General features: G+C 42.1%; 1 protein-coding gene across 1 annotated transcript; it reads left to right on the top strand.

Annotated features, from left to right (window-relative positions):
* Nucleotides 1–141: 141 nt before the first annotated feature.
* Nucleotides 142–17,684, top strand: LOC124120011 (heat shock protein 60A-like). The gene is made up of 13 exons (XM_046482734.2): nt 142–250; nt 1,914–2,095; nt 3,768–4,020; nt 4,697–4,779; nt 5,241–5,336; nt 7,286–7,379; nt 8,165–8,333; nt 8,826–8,925; nt 10,445–10,552; nt 11,421–11,558; nt 13,859–14,033; nt 14,917–15,095; nt 15,725–17,684. The coding sequence occupies exons 2-13, from the start codon at nt 1,928–1,930 to the stop codon at nt 15,890–15,892; spliced, it is 1,731 nt and encodes a 576-aa protein (XP_046338690.1). The 5' UTR covers nt 142–250; nt 1,914–1,927; the 3' UTR covers nt 15,893–17,684.
* Nucleotides 17,685–18,328: the final 644 nt, after the last annotated feature.

An 18,328-nucleotide genomic window follows, 5' to 3' on the forward strand; every position in this document is an offset into this window, starting at 1 on the left:
ATTAATAAAATTCACCATAAATTATTTTGCGCCTATGAGTATCTTAACGTACGAATTAATAAGCTTTGTAACATTTTTTTTATCACAAAATAGCGATAAAATGCCTTAATTGTATTCGTACATGAGTTTATAAATTACGAAAGGTGACGATTGCGAAACGGTCCCTGTTGACCTTGATAAGTAAAGCTGTCGGCGAGAGGAAGGCATCGCAAGTTCAGAGTCCGAAAAGAAGATCGTAACGGTGTTTCAGGTAACAGTAGGGTTATAGTGCATTGCCTTTACTTACAAACGCACATAGCAGTTATTTGCGAACACGGACATTTGTCTTAAATTGCGCACCAGCGTTATGTAATTTAGAATAGCAAGGCATGGGCAACCCACGTGCACCGGGCACGCACATGGCCTATGATTACAGGCCATGTAAATAAATAGTGTTGTAGAAGGTGTGATGCATGAAGTTCATTTGTTGCCTTTTTTATATCATCTTAATAAAAAATCTCTTTCTGTGGACATTTTGTGTTGCTATAAGGCATTAAAAGTCGAAGAACGTTCTCGAAATGTAGCTGTATGCTTCTCGGTATTTATCGCAGTCGCGCTTATCTCCCTTAGGTTGAGTTGCCGGTTGGATATTAATGGGTTTTGTCTTAGACAATAGCAGTACTCTAGTGCCAGGAGTGGGCGTAAACAATCCAACATTCATCAGGTTTTGTTGGAGAAAATGATAGTCACTTTACTGCTCAAGGTAGTAGCCTAGATGTAAATACTCAACCTACAGATCCAGTAGAAATATTTCTGGGATAATTCTAAGTAATGTAGAAATCATGAGAATCTTTTGATTCCTGGATTAGAATCAACACGCCCCAAAGGAGCAAGTTGATTTTTACATCCGGATTCAACAGTTTTGAGTGATTTCTTAGATTTAAACCATGTTAAGGTTGAAATATAATCTCACTACATGATGGATAATGAGCTTTAGTGGTGAGTTTTACTTGTTTAAAATAAACATTCAGAATCGTGGGTGAATTCCTTGCTCATTATCAACTGCAAGAAGAATAGCAGGATGGTTTAAGTAAGAATATTAGTAATATCTAGTGGTAATGACATTTGATGTTGTTTTCATGTTCTTCACATATTCATTAATTATTCTCATGCCAACTCTCTGCTGAGTAGCTTTTTTATAAACCTTAATTGACATAGGTTACAATATTATTCCAAAATATAAAATTTAATGATAACATATAGCAAAACCCTTAAAAATGGCAAGTTTCTGCTAGTCTTTAGGATACCTTAACTATTGGGCAGTTTGGCAAGGACTACATGACTATTGACAATTTCTAACGCCCGACCACGTTAGTCGCCTCTTGCGGCAGGCATAGGTTGCTGGAGACCAATTCTAAGCCTGATCTTCATGGGTCAGGAACAAGTAGCAACAAGTCATTTGATATTGAACTTGTTAAATGGCTTTACGCATCCCACCACTCTTCATTGTTTGACATGTGTTTGTTGAAAGCTACCTCATTTGTTTCAACATTTGTAATTGATTTTCATATTATGAGACCCGTGAAGATCGGGGTAGAATAGGTAAAAGACGACTATGCTTGTCGTAAGAGGTGACCGACGGGATCGGGTGGTCAGGCAGGCTGGCTGACTTGGTTGATGCATGTCATCGATCCCAACTGCGTGGATCGATGCTCATGATATCAATCAGTGGATTTTCTGGTCTAGACTCGATAATTTACAGACCGCCGTCATATAGCTGGAATATTGCTGAGTGTGGCATTAAACAAAAAAAACAAAAATCATATCACGATAGTAGATTTTGTATGTTCTGGTACAGAATATGCAAATAAATGTCAGGTGTAAATTTTAACAGACGAAACAGTTAGCCGCAAATTTATTTTTGTATTTTTCAGTAAAATTAGCCAAAATGTACAGACTTCCAAGTTTACTCCGTCCATGTCTCGCAAGAAGAGTGGCTCCAGCCCTTGTCAGAAATTATGCCAAAGACATCAAATTTGGTGCTGATGCCCGAGCCTTGATGTTACAAGGGGTGGATGTCCTAGCAGATGCTGTTGCTGTTACTATGGGACCAAAGGTACGTATTCTGTATTCCATAAGTCCCAGTCAGTGTTCTGCCAAGGCAGCTGTCTTACCGAATTCCTGCAGTGACTTGCGCATAATATTTATGGTCAGTGGGACATCGGGCGCCTTCATGTAGATGGGTTTATTTTATGTTATTATGGGAATCACTGACTGTATCAAAAATTCTTTACATCACCCGGACAGCTGCTTCTACTATTCAATGTAAACATCCTCAATTTCCTATCAGTGCCTTCAGAGCTCCAGATAAGCTTTTGGTGTTGTGGGTATTTTACCCATGCATTTTAAAATCATTGGGTATCAGTAATTCTATCTGGGTATTCAAATTTCTGTTACCCACTAGTTTTTACACATGTGGGTATTTAAGTTAAATATTTAAAAACACTATCCATCTAGTCCCTGCAAACTGGTGTCGTGTGGGTTCGAGAGCTAATACCACGATACTTCCACAAGAAAGTGTGATGGCAAATGATCATGACGTAACTGTCATCGTGGAGTTTTGTGAGGTTGACGGAATGCCCGTTTATAATTTCAAAATATGTTGCTGATTTGCTAATCGAATACACAGGGTTACTTCACAATATTTTGATGATACGCACAAGTTTTATTTTTGTTGCGTATCTGTAATGTTCGTTGCGTATTTGATATGCTTGGATTTTATTTTACTGCATATTTCTGCATTTCTGATGCGTATTTCACGCAGATACGCAGCTTATCTGGAGCTCTGGTGCCTTTCATTGGCTGAAAGTCACAAATGGTCCAATGAGAATCTAGCTTACAAATGTTTGCTAATATAGTAGTCATAGTTCTGATTATGACAAAGATGTTTCTGCTTCAAATGACCTCAGTATAAGGAATCAACAAGTTATGTTGGGGATACACAGAATGTGTCGCATGGTTCACCTGGCAGTGACCATGGTGACGGACTGCGGAAATGTAGTAAAGACTGAGAAAGGTAGAGATTTTCAACGAATGGCTTCGAGCTTACACATGGTTGCGGAATAACTCAGAAAGAAATACGACAAGTCAGCTTTGTAGAAGTCATGTGAAATCTATTTCAATGCTATAGCTAAATTGTTATTTGAGAAAGAGTACTATGAAGAGACATGCTCACGCCAGTGTTCACAAACAAGCTGTTGAGGCTAAATATGTGACACAATGTTACATCTGACTAAGATGCCATTCGAAACATTCTGGGTATCAGTATTGTTACTTCTGAGTGGAATACCCGTGAAGATCCGGGGTAGAATAAGTCTTCAGCAACCCATGCTTGCCGTAAAAGGCGACTATGCTTGTCGTAAAAGGCGACTGACGGGATCGGGTGGTCAGGCTCGCTGACTTGGTTGATGCATGTCATCGTATCTCAATTGCGTGGATCGATGCTCATAACGTCAATCACTGGATTGTCTGGTCCAGACTCGATTATTTACAGACCGCCGTCATATAGCTGGAATATTGCTGAGTGCGGTGTTAAACTACAAACAAAAACAAAACTTGTGGATGGTGATTCTGCATCAATAACCTGCATATCAGTGTTGAGTTTTACGTGAGTGTGGCCCCATCAGTTTTGAAAATGACCCCATGTGTTCATGCTGAAGATGTCCTAGTCCTAACATGTGCAGTTTGTTAATCGTTCGATAATGGTTGTACTTTGTTTTCAAATTCAGGGAAGGAACGTTATTCTGGAGCAGAGTTGGGGCAGTCCTAAAATTACCAAGGATGGTGTCACTGTGGCGAAGGGTATTGAGCTGAAGGACAGGTATCAGAACATCGGGGCCAAGCTCGTACAGGATGTTGCAAACAACACCAACGAAGAAGCCGGTGATGGAACAACCACTGCCACTGTTCTTGCTCGTGCCATTGCTAAAGAAGGGTTTGAGAGAATCAGCAAGGGAGCTAATCCTGTTGAAATTAGGCGAGGTGAGTGCATGTGATTTTCATACATGTGATTTTTTAATATGACTATAGTTAATCTGTCATGGGGTTAACTTTTGTCATGTGAAAAAATTGTGTGTTCTTTGACTTCTTTTGAGAATACCGTATTCTACGTAATAAGCGCCCCGCTCTAATAAGCGCCAACGGCGACATTTGCTGAGGTATTGGCTAGTGAACAATCCCAATTAGCACCCCTTCCGATTGATCAATGTACACAAGACTTATTTATTAGCGTATAATACGCACTCATGTGTTATATGCACCCTTAATTATGGGCATTTAATTCTTGCAAAATATATCTGTCGTACATAAACATTTCAGGCTGTCAGCATAAACCACGAAATTTATCTTTCAACTCTGTTTTTTTTCACCAAAATAACATTCTAATAAGAGCCCCCTATTTCTAATTTTGAGAGCGCCCTGGGCGCTTATTATGTCGAATACGGTATATATAAATATTTTCTGTAATTGCATTGAATGCAATGTTAAACAACAAACAGTGTTAATCCATTGACCTAATGGTGCTAGTTTTGTTTTGTATATTTGTTTGTTGTTTAGTCCCACTCGGCAATATTCCAGGTGATGGAGCTAGTTTTGTTTTGTTTGTCGTTTAGTCCCACTCAGCAATATGCCAGGACTGAGAGTAATGCTCTGGTTTCAGGTGTGATGAATGCCGTGAACACTGTTGTGGAGACCCTGAAGAAGATGTCCAGACCAGTGACAACACCAGAAGAAATTGCTCAGGTATTGGCATTTGTAGAGCATAGTCTTAAGAAATATATATTATAGCGGTACCCTGCTAGGCATGCATTCACACATACAACTCGCCGTTAACACAAAATTCAAAGTTTGAGGGTTTATTCATGATTCACACAACAAATATAGTTATTCTAACACACATCGTAGACTCCGTGAACACCATGGTTCCTCTTTATTTACATCGAAACATCACAGTTTTCCCCCAAAATTGTTTTTCTTACTAACGGAGATAATTCTGTAAACACGTTCTGTGCATACCACTAAGAATATCTCGTTACATTGCTTTCTCCTACCATTACCATATTGTTACAGTGTATGGAGGGATGACAGCTGTCTTGTTTTCTCACTGAAACTAATCAGAATTCCTCACAGCTTCATTAACTGAAATAACAAGATACATGTTCATGAAGAATGCTGTTGAAACATGACTAACGTATGGTCTTCAGGTTGCCACAATATCAGCCAATGGAGATCAGGAGATTGGGGACCTCATCTCCAGCGCCATGAAGAAAGTGGGTCGTGATGGTGTCATCACAGTCAAGGTGAGATGCGAAATGTTTCCGAGCTGCTTCATATACCAGCTGGAGGATACTGCCTTGTTGTTTTCTATATCCAAGATCAGTTTTGTCGTTCTAAAGCAAATCACCTGAAAATGAGAAGGATAAGGCTGTTTATTACCTATGAGGGCAATCATATCGGGGTTTCTTAAAAATCATATGTGACCTAGGGTCATATTACATCACGAGACAACAGTGTATTGATTCCGTCATCCGGACGGCATTGTTGACGTCATTTGAATCTTATTGTAACATGAGGTCGAATGACCTCTCACTAGAAACAACTTCATAGCTGAAGATTGCTGATGTCATTCGACAAATTGTGGTTCTGCTGCTGCGACTTGCTGTAAACACCTAAATTCGTCTGTTTGTGGACATCTGTCAAAATAGAACATTATATTCGTGTTCATGTCAAACTATGTTTATGTTGCTCATGCCTAAACTTGACACTCCTCTAATAAGTTTTGGATTTGGATATTTTATTGTACATCCTTTTGTTTCTTAAGCCATGGCATCTACACCCAAATTTGTGTGCTATCAAGGGTGTGATTGTTTACAGTGGTCTGTTTTGGTTGTTGCTAAGGTTAGGATTTCTCAAATCAATGTATTGAAGAAATTAAACCATATTGTTTTAGAAAGGTGACATCTGATTAGCTCAAGAACCCACATATTCCTTTTTATTTCGATTGGTCGGCACCATACCTGTGCTCATGAGCTCACCAAAGTGGTCAATGTCTGAGACCTGCATCACTTCAGACTTTCCTCACACTGGGGGCGATGGTGTCGCCTAGTGGTTAAAGCGTTCGCTCGTCACGCCAAAGACCCAGGTTTGATTCCCGACATGGGTACAATGTGTGAAGCCCATTTCTGGTGCCCCCCATCGCGATATTGCTGGAATATTGCTAAAAGTGGGGTAAAACAATACTCACTCACTCACTCACTATAAGCTGACACGCTGTGATATAACTGGAATATTGTTCAAAGCGGTGTTAGACCAACCTCATTCATATAGATTGGGCAGACAGTGTTTGCTCCAGATCATGACAAAATCAACAATCAATCAAGTGTTACCACAGAGTGTTTATTCTTTTTAGGATATGCTGCACATGATTTTCAAACTTTACACGCTAATCCTGTATGAGACAAATGACGCATGTCATGGATCTGTGACGTCACATGTGATGCATTCATGTGCATCAGTTCACATAACATACCCGTATGTTCGTTTGTGCATCGAACCAATCTAATATCTCTTGAATATGAGTATGTCTTCATCATCTTACCAAGGCAAGGGAGTTAACTGACTATAAAAGTCCAGTTTCCACCCTTGTCGAACTAGGCTGGGATTTCTGGACTCGATCGTAGCGCCACCAGTGGCTATTACGAGTTGTCCCTTCGCTGACCCTCCTATTGACCAATCGGATTCCAGCTTGCATATCACTTGCATTTGCTTCAAACAAAACGGCAGCGCCCAGTCAAGACGATCTGATCTGATCGATAATCAACATCTATATTGTGATAAAACAGGTCTTACTTCACGAAGTGCATCAAATCACGTGAGCACCTTGATTAAAACATGAAAAGATTTGGAAAATATCTGTTGTGCCAAGTTGGCAGAACACATGCTTTGCAAATCCTGCAATCGACCCAAATCTGCACGGCAGTTTACGACCCGGATGTCATGTTCGTTATGCGATTTTGATTGGACTATGCAGTATGCATAGACTCGTTAGTCCAGCCAAAATATAACTTCATACTACCAGCCTAGTTCAGCAAGGGTGGAAACTGAACTTTTATAGTCAGTTAACTACGTTGCCCTAGGAAGATGGTCTTCATATATTAACCAGCATGAATGGTATTCACGTTTCTTTTGGCGGTGAGTGGATATGGTTTTAATGACATTGTTCCCTGACTGTGGAGTGTATTTGTTGCAGGATGGCAAGACCTTGAAGGATGAGCTGGAGACAATTGAGGGGATGAAGTTCGACCGCGGCTATATCTCCCCCTACTTCATGAACACAGCTAAAGGTGATGTACTGCGAGGAACTCTGACATTGGGACCAATGCTTGACAACTTCCTTTATGTCTGAGACTTTCATGAGTTCCGACTTTCCTCCTATATCGCCGTGATATAACTGAAATACTTTTCAAAGCAGCACGACCCATGCTTGCCGTAAAAAGCGACCATGCTTGTCATAAGATTGCATGGATCAATGCTCATGATGTCAATCATTGGATTGTCTGGTCCAGACTCAATTATTTACAGACCCCTGCATATAGCTGGAATATTGCTGATTGCGGCGCTAAGCAACAAACAAATCAAAGCAGCTTAGAGGAGCAGAGAGGGACCAGTCATCTAAGGCGTCACACTTCGCTGTGCTGGGTGATGTCCCATGGGCATGTAAGAAACGGGTTTTAGAATCTCGGTTCGCAGCAATTATGTTTCCTGTTTGTCAGCACCATACCTCTGCTCATGGGCAGTGTTCTATATGCCTGTCGTAAAAGGTGACTAACGGGATCGGGTGATCAGGCTCGCTGACTTGGTTGATTCATGTCATCGATCCCAATTGCGTGGATCGATGCTCATGATTTCGGGTCCCGACTCGATTATTTATGCAGACCGCCGTCATATAGCTGGAATATTGCTGAGTGCGGCGTTACACAACAAACCAACCAACCAACCAAATCTCCCAATGCTCATGTAGCCCTGTGTATTAAAAATATATAACTTCTCGTCACGATATAGCTGAAATGTTGCCGATGTGACATAAAGCATAAACTCACTCACTCATGTACCGCTGTATTGACTCCAGGTGCCAAGTGTGAATTCCAGGACGCCCTTGTGTTGCTATGTGAAAAGAAAATCTCCAGTGTCCAGTCGATGATTCCTGCCCTGGAATTAGCCAACCAGGCTCGCAAACCCCTTCTCATCATCGCTGAAGACATTGACGGCGAGGCCATCAGTACGCTGGTGCTCAACAGGTGGGTGAAGATTATCCGTCCGCTTTCAGCATGACCTGCAGGGGTGGTGGGGTAGCCTAGTGGTTAAAGCGTTCACTTGTAACGCCGAAGGCCCAGGTTCGATTCCCGACATGGGTACAATATGTGAAGCCCATTTCTGGTGTCCCCCGTCGTGATATTGATGAAATATTGCTAAAAAGGGTGTAAAATCAAACTTGCTTACTCACTCATTATCTGTAGTGAAATACAACAAATTTACACTAGTGACATAAAATACAGACAATACCGGCACAGTGGTGAGAACTCTTTTGCAAGTCGTTCAGAAAACATATATGTGTTTTATGGGTCCTGAAGAGAAACAAATATTTCAAAGTCTGTTGTGGACGAATCCGTTACTTCACCATGTTCAAGTTCCAGGGGGGAAGCCTTATGGTTAAAGCGTTCCCCCGCTGTGATATTGCTGGAATATTGATAAAATGGGCGTAAAACCATACTTGCTCATCCATGTTCCAGGATCAAGGTGGGTCTCCAGGTGTGTGCTGTGAAGGCACCTGGCTTCGGAGACAACAGAAAGAACACCCTCACAGATGTGGCCATCTCAACTGGGGCAGTGGTAAGCAGCTGTCTACTCCGTCTTGTTCATATTCCAAACTCTGTATCTCCTTAAAGGATTCTGGGGTAGAATAGGTACCCAGTACCTCCATGTTTTTGTAGGTCATCACATCCTTATTGCGTGAATTGATGCTCATGATGTCAATCACTGGATTGTCTGGTCCAGGCTCTATTATTTACATACGGCCGTCATATAGCTGTAATATTGCTGAGTGTAGCATTAAACAACTAAAATCTAATGTTATGGAGCAGTTCATGCTTATGGCCTGATCACTAGGTCGAGAGGAAGTAGAGCCGCACTCTTCTACCCTGCGCGGTTCTGTGACTGTTCGGGTGCACAGTAGTGCTAGATCAACTCCAGACAGGCGGGATAAGGTAGGCACGATGTTGCTGCTCCCACCAGACTGGATACACTGTGTTTGTTTCTTGGGCTGTAACGATTCACTGATACCTACAATATCATCGATACTTAGATGCACACAATACTTGAATTGGCAGTGTGTAAGATACACTATAAATAGAGCAGGAACTATTAGAGTTACCTCCCATCTGAGGCGACTAATGGGATTGGGTGGCTCGGCTCGCTGCCTTGGTTGATGCATGCCATCCCAACTGCATGGATCAATGCTCATTGTATCAATCATTGGAACATTTCTGAGTGCCAAATATAACTTTTATTTCATGATTTGAGTCATGACTATCACTTTCTAAAATGTAATCCAAGTTTCTGTGTAGTGTCCTTGTTGATAGTGTCGAAGGACCAAGGTTCTGCTTCTGGTTTTTGTCAGAAGTGTTGTAGGACCAAGGTTCTGGTTATGGTTCTTGTCAGAAGTGTTGTAGGACCAAGGTTCTGTTTATGGTTCTTGTCAGAAGTGTTGTAGGACCAAGGTTCTGGTAATGGTTCTTGCCAGAAGTGTTGTAGGACCAAGGTTCTGGTTCTTGTCCTTGTCAGAAGTGTTGTAGGACCAAGGTTCTGGTTCTGGTTCTTGCCAGAAGTGTTGTAGGACCAAGGTTCTGGTTCTGGTTCTTGCCAGAAGTGTTGTAGGACCAAGGTTCTGTTTATGGTTCTTGTCAGAAGTGTTGTAGGACCAAGGTTCTGGTAATGGTTCTTGCCAGAAGTGTTGTAGGACCAAGGTTCTGGTTCTTGTCCTTGTCAGAAGTGTTGTAGGACCAAGGTTCTGGTTCTGGTTCTTGCCAGAAGTGTTGTAGGACCAAGGTTCTGATTATGGTTCTTGCCAGAAGTGTTGTAGGAGTAAGGTTATGGTAATGGTTCTTGCCAGAAGTGTTGTAGGACCAAGGTTATGATAATGGTTCTTGTCAGAAGTGTTGTAGGACCAAGGTTCTGGTAATGGTTCTTGTCAGAAGTGTTGTAGGACCAAGGTTCTGGTTATGGTTCTTGCCAGAAGTGTAGGACCAAGGTTCTGGTTCTGGTTCTTGTCAGAAGTGTTGTAGGACTAAGGTTCTGGGAAGATCTCCTGTCGGGACTGTTGAGGACTGACACGGGCCGGTTCGTGTTGCAGGTGTTCGGGGACGAGGGCGACATGTACAAGCTGGAGGACATCCAGATGCAGGACTTTGGCAACATCGGCGAGGTCACCGTCACCAAGGACGACACACTGCTTATGAAGGTAAACAGAAAAGAAAATAAGCGGATTATGTAAAATAACTAAAGAAACAATCTATATGTTCAGATTTTCACTCATGTTGGACTAGCGGACTCGATGCAGGTCTTTTTCTGACCTCGTACGCCGTGCTTGTCCAATTGCTGAAGACAAGGGATAGGAATAGTTCTCAGGGTTTTAACTGTGACATGCAGACGTTGCACTTGCCTTCTAGAATTGTAATGATGTAATAGCATTGAGCATGATCTGAAACCATGGATTTCCTGATTATATGTGCAAGGCTCGAAATTACTGGTGCCGCCGTGCCTGCGGCAGACATATAAAGGGTAATGGCATGGTTGAATTTTATGTACAGTGCCTTGTGGGCACGGTCGTTTTCATTACATGTACAGTCATACCCCCGCGATAACGCCCTTCGCGGATTCGGTTCAAATGGTCAAATAACAGCATGTACCCAAACTTGTACAAAAGATCGATCTTACGCGAAGAGAAAACATAGAAATTAAAATCATACATTTTTATTTTTCTCATAAACACCGTTAATTTTTCTGTCGTAACCATGCACATGTATGCACATACTCTTAAGTGTGCATACACATACAGTACATGTATTCGTGTCCTCGTTAGTTGAACTTTCACCCGACCTCGAGACCCACGTACGAGCAGGGGATGACTGTACTTCATTAATTTATATTGTATGTCTTGTCAAAATGAACCTGTGAAATGAACCACTGTCACTCAATGACTTCCTGTAGTAAAATCTGCAAAGTTTTAGCGTATTGAGTATTTTGTGTCGGGTAAATCCTGCTGGTAGGTTTATTTTCCCATTTTGCTTGAGAAGGCAGATGTTTGACTTGTGTGTTTGCTGGTCCAGGGTAAGGGAGAGAAGGCGGAGATTGAGAAGCGAGTGGCCCAGATCAAGGATGAGATTGAGCTGAGCACATCGGAATACGAGAAGGAGAAGCTGAGTGAGCGGCTTGCCAAGTTGTCCAATGGAGTGGCTGTCTTGAAGGTTGGTGCTTGTAGATTGTTGCTTTCTCCACAATTCACTGTGCAGAGTTGCATCTCCTATGCCTGCCCAATAATTGATTGGGAATTTCCAGGTTCCTCTTGTTTGCTTCTGGATTTGTCAACTCGTGGGTTTCACCAAAATGGTAAACATCTTAGACCTGCATCACTTTTGGTTTTCCTCCCACATTTAGCTGACATGCTGTGATATAACTGAAATATTGTTCAAAACGGTGTTAAACTCACTCACTCACTCACTCACTCACTCACTCACTCACCATGTTAACCCAACAGCCAAACTCGCTCTTTCACTCAAGGGTTTCTGGGACAAGAAAGAGTGTCAATTGGGACAGTGGTCTTATACCGGGATGGAATCTTAGGTAGCAACAAAAGAACATTGCACTCTTCTACCCTGCTCGGTTCTGTAACTGTTCGGGTGCACAGTAGTGCTAGATCAACTCTCGTCAGGTCAGTTACCATGGGGACAACATCAACACGTTGTCTCTGTACTGATTAGGCTAAATACAGGTTCACATGTCAGATATGGGTTCACATTTTGGAAACTGGTTCACATATCAGAAAAGGTTCACATATCAGATGTCAGATGCAGATTCACATGTTAGGTACAGGCTCACGTCAGATGACGGTTCACATGTCAGATTGGGGTTCACATGTCAAGTTCACATGTCAGATACGGGTTGAACATGTCAAGCTCACATGTCAGAAGATGGGTTCACTTGTTAGATACGAGTTCATATGTCAGATACCGGTTCGTATGTCCAATGTGGGTTTGTGTGTCATACTAAAAGATGATAAAAGATGGTACTTTATTATCCTGCCTGCCGCTTAGCATTACAGGGCTAAAAGGAAGACTGTTTGGCTTGGAGTCACAAAACACTTAGTAGGGTATTCATGTTAAACTGCGGCATGGTAAAATCAGCATTAGTCCAGACTAGAACACACACACACAAAGGGGGGCACGGGTGGCCCAGTCGTCTAAGGCGCCGCGATTCGCTGTGCAGAGTTGCGTCCCTTGGTCACGCCAGAAACCTATGATTGTGGGATCGAATCCCAGTTCGCCCCGATTATGTTTCTAGGTTTGTCAGCACCATACCCGTGCTCGTGGGTTTCACCGAAGTGGTAAACGTCTGAGACCTGCATCACTTCGGGCTTTCCTCCCACATTAAGCTGACACGCCGCGATATGACTGGAATACTGTTAAAAGCGGCATTAAACCCAACTCACACACACACACACACACACACACACACACACACACAAAGACACCACATTCACTCAAAGTTGCAAACCTTTCCTAGAGCATACATCCCAGTAGTCAATACTTGTGCAATAGGCACTTAGCCCAACTCAGTCTCACTCAACATGCCCATGAGTGTCCAGTACAAAGGAGAGTGTCAATTGGGACAATGGTCTTTATCCTAGGTAGCAACAATAGAACAATGCACTCTTCTACAATGCTCGGTTCTGTAACTGTTCGGGTGCACAGTAGTGCTAGATCAACTCTTGTCAGGTCAGTTACCATGGAGTCAACATAAACACGCTGTCTCTGTACTGATTAGGCTAGATACAGGTTCACATGTTGGGTGCAGATTTACCTTATATAAGTTGTCCATATAATTCCAGCAGACATATTTTCAAAGCATTGATAAGTACATGTGTAAGTGGTGCTGCGTCAGTCAGGAAGCACAGACGTGTGATTCCTTTATGTCTGTTGCACCTCGTATTGCAGAGTTGTGTCCCTTGAGCATGGCAGAAGTTATGATTGTGGGTTCAAATTCCGGTTTTCACAGTTTGTGTTTCTAGGTTTGTCAGCACCATACAGATGTTTGCTGGTTTTACACGTCTTAGCGAATAAGCTCGCTCACTTTGTCTCTCTCTCAATTGAGTTCGAGGTTGATTTACTTGTGAAGATTTATCGATCGAGTTCGATTGATCTATTGAGTTCGATTAACTGGTAAAGATTGATTGACTCGTGAAGATCGATCGAGTTCGATTGACTTCTGAATATCAATCAAGTTCAGTAGACTTGTGTTGATCGATTGAGTCTATTGACTCGTGAAGATCTTGGTAGAGGAGGATTGGTCTTCAGCAACTCATGCTTGCCATAAGAGGTGACTAATGGGATCGGATGATCAGGCTTGCTGACTTGGTCCCAGTCACTGGATTGTCTGGTCCAGACTCGATAATGTACAGACCGCCGTCATATAGCTGGAATATAGCTGAGTGCGGTGTTAAACAATCAGTCAATCGACCTATTTAAACCTGACTATGCCTCTTGCACAGATTGGAGGGACAAGTGAAGTGGAGGTGAACGAGAAGAAGGATCGTATCAATGATGCACTCAACGCTACAAGCGCTGCAGTGGAGGAGGGCATTGTTGCAGGAGGCGGAACTGCACTTCTCAGATGTATGCCCGTACTGGATGCCATTAAAGCTGAAAACAGTGACCAGAAAACAGGTATGGTTGCCAGCAACCTTTGCTGGTAGTTAGTCTTCGAAATGGATTGAGTGGTGACTTGGTTGATTGTGTGACATCTTGATACTGTGGGGCATTGTACCGTGATACTTTGGGACATTGTACCTTGATACTGTGGGACATTGTACCTTATTCTTTGGGACATTGTACCTTGATACTGTGGGACATTGTACCTTGGTACTGTGGGACATTGTACCTTGATACTGTGGGACATTGTACATTGGTACTGTGGGACATTGTACCTTGATACTGTGGGACATTGTACCTTATACTTTGGGACATTGTACCTTGATACTGTGGGACATTGTATCTGCAGGACATTGTACCTTATACTTTGGGACATTGTACCTTGATACTGTGGGACATTGTATCTGCAGGACATTGTACCTTATACTTTGGGACATTGTACCTTGATACTGTGGGACATTGTACCTTATACTTTGGGACATTGTACCTTGATACTGTGGGACATTGTACCTTATACTGTGGGACATTGCTCCTCATATTAATGTCTGGATTGTCTGGTCCAGACCCAATCTTTGCCATCATATATAAGATATATATTTTTGCTGTCATATAGCTGGAATATTGCTGAGTGAGCTATTAAGCAGAAAATAAACAAGTACAGAAGGTTGAGGATTGGTCCAGACACGCTTATTTATACAGTCCATGCAAAACAAACAAAGCTTTTCATGCATGGTGATATGCAGAGTTAGAAACTGACAGTTTCAGTCCACTAGTCCTTACAATGTTAACTTATAGCAAAACCCCTAAAAATGGCAAATGTCTACCAGTCCTTATGATACCAGGACTATAGGACTAGTGCCAATTTCTAACGCTGATATGTGCCTGTCATTGTTGCCAGGTATTGACATTGTACGCAAGGCCCTGCGGATGCCGTGTCTCACCATCGCTTCCAATGCTGGCGTGGAGGCCCACGTGGTGGTCGAGAAGGTGCTGAATGAGAATGGGGACTTTGGGTATGACGCACTCACTGGCGAGTATGGGAATCTCTTCGAGAAGGGAATTATTGACCCAACAAAGGTAATTTATTTAAGTCTGGTGATTTTTTGTTTTATTCATTGCTTAGCAGTCTTGTACCTCAAGTTGGGTCTTATGACTAATATGTGGTGTGCTGGATTTATAAGTATTGACAGACTGATGCAACAATGCCTAGCAGAACAGTAAATGCAATTTATGTGGTAAATCATCATTTTTGATTTTTGATCAGATTTCATATTTTTATTGAACAATTGTGTAAGCACCTGTTTGTTAACCTGAATTCACAGAAGGGACACGATGTAGTTTTTACTGTGCCTAATACTTAAAAAACTGTTCCTAAATACTGCATCCCCTAGATGGGGGTTACGGTTGGTCAGACTCGCTGACTTGGTTGATGCATGTCATCGTATCCCAGTTGCGTGAATCGATGCTCGTGATATCAATCAGTGGATTGTCTGGTCCAGACTTGATTATTTTCAGACCACCATATAGATGGAATATTGCTGCTTGCAGCATTAAACAGATGCACGCACGCACACACGCACTCACGCACGCACATTATGTTTGGGTGCGCAGTATAATCACCTGCCAACTTCAGCACCCAGTGATTTGGTGTGTGACCAACATGACCAATGTTCTTATGACTACAGTGAAACTGTCCTCTGTTGCAGGTTGTGAGGACAGCTATCGTTGATGCTGCAGGAGTAGCCTCTCTACTCACCACAGCGGAGGCGGTCGTCACGGAAATTCCTAAGGAAGAGCCTGCTGCACCAGCTGGAGGGATGGGAGGTATGGGGGGGATGGGAGGCATGGGTGGAATGGGGGGCATGGGCTTCTAACATGATTCCACGGACCTGCAGTTGAGGGACCTTGTCAATTGGAAATGTGGACAGCTTCTGAGAAGATTGATCGTTGAACTCTATTGATAGACATTGGAGATGATGATACCGATGGAGCAGGATGTTGTGGAGAGACAATGGACCAGCTTGTGAACTGAAGAAATAGGAGCATGTTGTCCCCTAGCAACAGTTCATGTACCCTAGCAACAGTTTGTGTAGCTACTGATGCTTACATGCTCTAGTCACTTTTGACAAAGTGGACCAACCTTTAATGCTAGTTACATTACCTGAATACATAGACTTTGTAATATTTGGTAATGAGTACAAAAAAATATATATACATCCTAAAGAATCTAGCTATCCTTGCCTATATAAGAGTGAGTTTACAGTGTGTGTTGGTCTTGCGAATGTATTTATACTAATCAAATTGACGGCATAAGCACATGATAAATCAGATGATAAATCTCGGATGTAAATTGTCACATGAATAGTTGCAAGGGGACACAACTCTGGATCTACAGGTATCAAGTCTATTGCTGAAGAGATGGTGGGAGTCATAGCACATCAAATCATATTTCAACATTTTCAAATATGTATATATTAATGCATTCAAATTGCATTTATAATGCTTTCATTTCCATTGAAATACAGCCAGTATTTCATGTCGTATCCAATGCATTTACATGCATTAGCAATGTGATCTGAATGCATTGACAAGTGGCAGGATTCAGGGAAACAATCGGTCTGGGATTGACGTGAGGTGGAATTTACACAATTGTATTGTATCAAAACAGTCTTAAGTTCTTTGATTCCCAGCAGGAAAACCATCATTAACAGCTAATCCTTAAATGGTGGTTTGGGTAGCCTAGCAGGCAGAGTGATCTGTTGTAGACTGGTTTGATTCCCCACAAGAGAACCATCAGTCCCACATTCTGCATATTGTCACAGATTAGTCATCAAGGGTGATGGGGGATAGCCTGAAAATGTCTTTGTCCCTTGCATCCAAAGCAGCTTTGGTTAGTGCTAATTGATAGTCTGTAGCTGTTGGGCCCAGTTGTGAAGAGTTCCCTCTATCCTTGTGTAGGACCCAGATTGTTCCTATTGGTACAGTGTGAGGCAAGGCAGGGTGCCCCAGACAGGATGTCTTTGAAGACAATCTCATTAAAATACATCTCAGTTCTCGCTACTGCTAAATATAGATCTGAGGACATCCCTTTACGGGTAACGTCAGACTGACCTTTTGCAAACTTTGACCAACCAATGGAATGACAAGAAGTCCACATTTGCCAATCATAAGGCAGCTCTCACTGGTGTTAGGCTTTGAAACATATTTTGATAAATTCTCGATTAAGAGTTTGAAAACTGGACAAAACATTCTGGAATGGCTTACAGATCGCCTTGATTATATGGATTCAGTCATAAAGGGCTGTTGTTCGGAATACCTGTGTTAAAGTTTTCGAGGTCTGGATTCTAACACATTCCGACTGTCACTTTCACGATCTTGTAGGCTACGCTCTGATTGGTCGGATGAAAGGATGTTCTGACGTAACCGGTAATGGGATGTGCTCAGATCTTTGTTTAGGGGTTGTGAGAAATAAGATCTGATTTTAGTGAGATTGTTGTTGAAGCTGGCTTATACCCTGGGACTGACTGTTCTCCTGTGTCGTGTGTTTGCATGTGTCTAGTGCTGGTTCAATGTTAGTACAATGTGTGTGGTATGTCTGGCAGTATTTGGGGTAGCAAGTGTGATATACAAGATTTTTTGTAATAAAATCAGATTATATACTATGAATTTTTGTTTTGTCTATTTAATAGAAGTAACGGTTTATGAACAACTTGAAAGTGATACAATTTATGGATAATAACTTCTTTGTTTACTGTAAGTCCTTGCTTGACAACGGTATAAGGATCTACACCAAAATGTCACCTTTGCAGTAAATAAAGAAGTCGTTATCCATGAATTGTGTCTACTCTGTCATCTTCTCAGTAAATTCAACTTGAAGGTGGAAGATCAAATGATTATATTTGGACCTTAGCATAAAATTGTTTATGCTTCAAATAATTTGAATCCTAGAAGGAATCGAAGGCAACTGAATTTGCTGTGCAGTTGTGTCAGAATTCTATGATCGTGGGTTCAAATACCTTATTCAGCGGGGCGGTCGGGTAGCCTAGTGGTTAAAGCGTTCGCTCGTCACGCCGAAGACCCGGGTTCGATTCCCAACAGGGGTACAGAAGCCCATTTCTGGTGCCCCCCACTGTGATATTGCTGGAATATTGCTAAAAGCTGCGTGAAACCATACTCACTCACTCACTCACTCACCCTTATTCAGCGTGTTACACCGGCCCCTTAGTGTATAATATCCCCATCTTATGTTCATAATGTAGTGGACACACAATCACTGGATAACCGAGGATGCAAATGGGTTAGGATCGTGG

Source organism: Haliotis rufescens, unplaced genomic scaffold, assembly GCF_023055435.1.
Source record: "Haliotis rufescens isolate VD_foot unplaced genomic scaffold, xgHalRufe1.0.p SCAF_91, whole genome shotgun sequence".
Lineage (NCBI taxonomy): Eukaryota > Metazoa > Mollusca > Gastropoda > Lepetellida > Haliotidae > Haliotis > Haliotis rufescens.

Excerpts from the sequence above, each read along its gene's own strand:
- LOC124120011 (XM_046482734.2), top strand. The coding sequence starts at position 1,928 with ATGTACAGACTTCCAAGTTTACTCCGTCCATGTCTCGCAAGAAGAGTG. Across the intron at positions 4,021-4,696 it reads TCCTGTTGAAATTAGGCGAG|GTGTGATGAATGCCGTGAAC; the intron begins GTGAGTGCATGT and ends CTCTGGTTTCAG. Across the intron at positions 8,926-10,444 it reads CCATCTCAACTGGGGCAGTG|GTGTTCGGGGACGAGGGCGA; the intron begins GTAAGCAGCTGT and ends TTCGTGTTGCAG.